Here is a 5,386-nt window from a genome sequence, read left to right on the forward strand (position 1 = left end):
TAGTCGAATCACCATCGACCATAATGCGCTCATTTATTCTTAAACATGAATTAGTTGGACCAGAAATGAAGACTTCACAGTTCACGTATTGTATACGTAACTTATGCGTCACAATTGCAGCAACAGCTGAAAAATAAATCATTCCTCACTTTATCACTTTAGATAATATATTAAAAGTGACAAATAAAATTATTTGAAACAAAAAGGAGAACTATGGAAAATGATATCAGCAACAACAGAAACTGAGACAAGAAAGAAACAAGACAACAATTGATCTGATAAACAAAACGTTCATTACGGACTTGCAATAGACAAGCGATCCTCATAGCTGGTTAACAGAACCGCTTGCAGTTATTTTCCAAAATAATGACCAACAAGCCAATAAAACTTGTTGGTTCGAAGACATTGGTTCACTCCCCATCACTGGAAACATGATGAGCAAAGAATCGCATCTTTGAAGCTGAATAAATATCCTAACAGATTAGTAGATTTGTGTTCAGGAGTGATCACTCCCGCAGAAGTTGTTGAATTAACAGAGATGTTTTTAATATTTGCCTCAGCAACTAAATTATTGTCAGTGAAGGAAGAAGTGGGGACGATTTAAAAAGCAGGCCAAGTGAACGGTGACAGCATCTCTGGAAAAACGGAAGTTGGATCTTCAGCAGGACAATAAGTTGACTGCAAGTGGGTGATACCTAAAAACATCTTTAAAGCTGAGTAATCTGTGAGTGCAATGGATTTAGAATGAAATGTGACCAAGCCACACGAAGGGCTAAAATTAAAGACAATCGTTTCAACATGCGACTCAGCAGCTAAGTTGTCAACATGAACAGGGACGGAGAGGTCCCGACAGGTCAAAAGTATTCAGAAGCAGCGATAGAAAAGCTGAATGTGTATGTTGAAACTTGAGCAGATGGTTTACTAAATGGTTTTTCAAATATACTATAAAATGTATATAATCTTCTAAACGTGCTGTTGACTAGTATAAATTATATGATGCGAAAAGAGAAGCACAGTTGAATATCCGATATTGCTAATTTGAGTTTAAGTGTGTTATAACTGTGATATCAGAAAGTATGACTCAGTAATGGTTGTCCAATAATAGTGGCTATTTATGATGGAACTCGGAAAATCCAAACAGTATAAAAAAACTGCGTAATTAAGTTCAAATATATTTATACAAAAAGGCATTATATACAGTTGTCTTAAAATATCAAATTCAGTTGTGGTGGCAAATATTTGGGACCTGGCGTGGATATGGAAGTTTTAGTGATTTTTGTAAATGTGGTCTGCGGTGGAATGTAAGAAAACCCTGGCGTTGATGGTGTCGTAAGTGGACTAAATGGAGTCGTACGAATTGTTGAGGGGGTTGGAGTGGTGATTGGCCTTCTAAATGGAGTGGTTGATGGCGTTCTAAAAGGTGGTCGAGTTATCAGTGTTGTAGTTTTAATACTGTAAGGTGGAATATAAGAACTCCCCGGAGTTGACGGAGTTGTAATTGTACTAAAGCGAGTGGTGCTTTTTGTGGTTGAGGAAACGGGTCTTGGTGTGGTTACAGATGTTCGAGTTGTGGTTCGTAACTCTGGCGTAGGTGTTGGCCGTGTAGTTGTTGTGGTACTACGCGGCGGAAGATAAGAACTCCCCGGAGTTGACGGAGTTCTAACTGTAGTAAAACGAGTGGTGCTTCGTGTTGTTGAGGACACCGGTCTTGGCGTGGTTACAGGTGTTCTGGTTGTCGTTCGTAACTCTGGCGTAGGCGTTGGCCGTGTAGTTGTTGTGGTAGTACGTGGCGGAATATAAGAACTCCCTGGAGTCGACGTAGTTCTAACTGTAGTAAAACGAGTAGTGCTTTGTATTGTTGAGGAAACCGGTCTTGGCGTGGTTACAGGTGTTCTTGTTGTTGTTCGTAACTCTGGCGTAGGCGTTGGCCGTGCAGTTGTTGTGGTACTACGCGGCGGAATATAAGAACTTCCCGGTGTCGACGGAGTTMCAACTGTAGTAAAACGAGTAGTRCTTTGTATTGTTGAGGAAMCCGGTCTTGGCGTGGTTACAGGTGTTCTTGTTGTTGTTCGTAACTCTGGCGTAGGCGTTGGCCGTGCAGTTGTTGTGGTACTACGCGGCGGAATATAAGAACTTCCCGGAGTCGACGGAGTTCCAACTGTAGTAAAACGAGTAGTGCTTTGTATTGTTGAGGAAACCGGCCTTGGTGTGGTTACAGGTGTTGTAGTGGTGGTTCGTAACTTTGGGGTAGACGTCGGCCGTATTGTTGTTGTGGTACTGCGAGGTGGAATATAGGAACTTGCTGGTGTTGAGGACGGAGTAATAAATCTGAACGGAGTAGTGAGAATTGATGTTCTTCTAGTTCTTGCAGGTGTGGTTGGTGCTGGCGTAGTTCTTGGAGTCCTAGTTTTAATCTCAGGAGGAACATACGAACTTCCTGGTGTTGAAGGAAGAGTAATCGTTCGAAACGTTCTCGGAGTTGGAGGCTTAGACGTCGTAGTGCTTCGAGGCGGTATATACGAACTTGCAGGAGTTGAATTTGCAGGAGTTGTCCGTTTAGTTATCTTTTTAGGTGTAGTTAGGTCGAAGCGAGTTGTTGGAGTTGAAAATGTATATGGAGACGTTTTTATGGTTGTTGTTTTCGTAGTTCTTGCTGGTGATTTAGTAGTAGTGGGAAACGAAAAAGTTATTTTCGGTTTTGGATATGTATAGCCATAAACTTTTGTTGTAGTAGTTTTCGAAGTTGTGAATTGCCTGGTCGGGACAGTCGGTGCTCTAGAAGTCGCTGTTGTTCTTACTAAAGGTGTACTGGGAAAAGTAAACGGAATTCTCGGTGTCAAGTACCTATAGCCAGTAGTTCTAGGTGTAGTGAGCTTGAAGCTTGTTGATCGAGATGGAGTTGTCGAATATGTGTATGGAGATGTTGTTCTTGTAGTTGGTGTTGGATGTCTAGTAGTAGTAGTCGGATAAGAGAATGTTATATTTGGTTTTGGATATGTGTAACCTGTAACTTTCCTTGTAGTGGTTGGTGGACTTATCGTGGAAGTCGTAGTTGCTCTGGGAGTCGTAGACCTTGTCGTCCTTAGTGAAGGTGTATTAGGAAAGGTAAACGGAGTTCTAGGTGTAGAGTATGTATAACCAGTAGTTCTAGGAGTAGTTGACCTCACAGTTGTTGAATATGTATATGGAGGAGTTGTAATCGTTGTTGTTCTGGTTGGCGAATTAGTAGTGGTTGGATACGAAAACGTTGTTTTTGGTTTTGGATATGTATAACCTGTAACTTTCCTTGTAGTGGATGGTGGTCTTATCGTGGAAGTCGTTGTTGCTCTGGAAGTCGTTGGCCTCGACGTCCTTAGTGAAGGTGTATTAGGAAAGGTAAACGGAGTTCTAGGTGTAGAGTATGTATAACCAGTAGTTCTAGGAGTAGTTGATCTCACAGTTGTTGAATATGTATATGGAGGAGTTGTAATCGTTGTTGTTCTGGTTGGCGAATTAGTAGTGGTTGGATACGAAAACGTTGTTTTTGGTTTTGGGTATGTATAACCTGTAACTTTCTCTGTAGTTGTTTTAGGGGTTGTTGATGGTCTCGAGGTGGAGGTGGCTGTTGTTCGGGCAGTTGTAGGCCTTGTTGTCCTTAGTGAAGGTGTAGTCGGGAAGGTAAATGGAACTTTTGGCGTGGTATACCGATAGCCAGTCGTTCTGAGAGTCGTAGTTTCTGTTTGAATTATTGTAGTTATAGGTGCAGGCGTTTTATATCGAAACGTAATTCTTGGAGTGTTATATGTATATCCTGTGGGCTTCGCGGTTCTTGTCGGAGGCGGTGTAAGCCTAGAAGAACTTATAGTAGGAGTTGATGGTTGCTTCGGTCTGGGTGTCGAAATCTTGGGATACGTAAAGGGTATCCTGGGGGTTGGATATGTATATCCTGAAGGCCTTGTACTGGGTTTAAGAGATGGAGTGGTTTTCGCTGTGGCTCGTGTTGTAGTTCGCTGTGTTGGTCTAGTTTCCCTCGGCGTAGGATAAGTGAAAGTAACTTTTGGTGAAGGATATGTGTATCCGGTTTTTTGTGTTGAAGTTCTGGTAGTACTTCTTTGAGTGGTGCTAGTTGGATAAGGAAATACATCTGTCGGTTTTGTATATAGATATCCAGTACTTCTTGTAGGAGGCACCGCTGTTATGTGAAAAGGCGGTAAAGGCGGTTCTGGTTGGCCCGAAAATGGTATTGGTGGAATCGGGTAACTGTAACCATCAGCACATTCGGCTCCATTGTGCAACAAGTTGAAAATGATCAACGGTAAAGCTGTAAGATACTGAAAAAAAGGCAACCATTAGTTCCTTAGCCATAAATATCAAATTTATCGGCTTTAATTTTTTATGCTGTTGGTTATTTAAGTAATAATCCATATTATACAATTGCATTACTTTTAAGTACATAGTAGACCGTACTATCGGAGAAACATCAATTCCTTTTTTAGAAGAGGGCAACTTGTACAAGTTTTGAAGAATTAATTTGACTTAACATTATGACTAATGAATGTTTTACAGGTATTCGATTTTAGAATTTCTGCTAAAATAAATTAAAAAAAAACAGAAGTTCATTTTGTATTTATTGACAAGTATTATTATTATTGGGTTGATTTATTGGGAAGAAGAAATCAGAACGATGGGTAAAATCGCCCTAAAGAGGAAAAGCTGAAATAATTTTGTGTCTTGGGTGCGCCGTTCGAATGCACTACAGGAGCGGCTTCAAACTTGACATTTATTTCATTAGGTGCATCTTAAAATGGTACTAATCTGTGATCAGAAATGTTTGGTTCCAAACGGGTCCTGTGTAGCTTACGGATGAAATATCCCAATCATGTTTTGTTTTAAAGCCTTAAAAATATTTTTAAATGCTGATCAACGTGAGCTTCTTTGCGAAAAAGTGGTCGAAATGGGGTTGTTTTAGCGGTTTTATTCTATAGATTCTGCAAATTAAAGTGTGAAGATTTGTGGTGGACCACTAGCCATTATTGTTGAAAACTGCTTATTTTTATAACGAATTTAATTTAAGATTTTATTAGAAGAAAAGGCATGGAATTCTATTAATACGAGAACTACCTGCTACAACATGTAAACAAAATTGGGCCAATTTAGAGAATAATCACTATATCGATCTGTTGTTTTGGGGTCAAAATTTGGTTTTCCATAGTCGGTTTGATTTTCGACTATAACCTTTGTCTCAAGGAGATGATCTTGCTTTGTGATCTTGCTGTTGGTTTTACATGTTTGCTTTGGTAATTTCTATATTTTGATTATGGAGGTTATAAATTGGCATTCTATGACTTCAAGGTTGGACCTTCGTCCACATTTATGGTATTAAATGATGGTCTTAAACTTTCTAAAG

The 5,386-nt window shown here is 39.9% G+C and overlaps 1 protein-coding gene across 1 annotated transcript in view; it reads right to left on the reverse strand.

Moving 5' to 3' along the window:
* Positions 1–1,159: 1,159 nt before the first annotated feature.
* The window catches only part of LOC109539972 (mucin-2-like), a 13,977-nt gene continuing 9,750 nt past the window's right edge, over positions 1,160–5,386 (reverse strand). Inside the window, exon 2 of the mRNA XM_019908060.2 lies at positions 1,160–4,310. Within this exon, the coding sequence (XP_019763619.2) occupies positions 1,206–4,310 (3,105 nt within the window). The 3' untranslated portion in view covers positions 1,160–1,205. The remainder of the gene's footprint in view (positions 4,311–5,386) is intronic.

This window comes from Dendroctonus ponderosae, unplaced genomic scaffold, assembly GCF_020466585.1.
Source record: "Dendroctonus ponderosae isolate FM_Combo_2020 unplaced genomic scaffold, Dpon_F_20191213v2 Dpon_F_20191213_3, whole genome shotgun sequence".
NCBI lineage: Eukaryota > Metazoa > Arthropoda > Insecta > Coleoptera > Curculionidae > Dendroctonus > Dendroctonus ponderosae.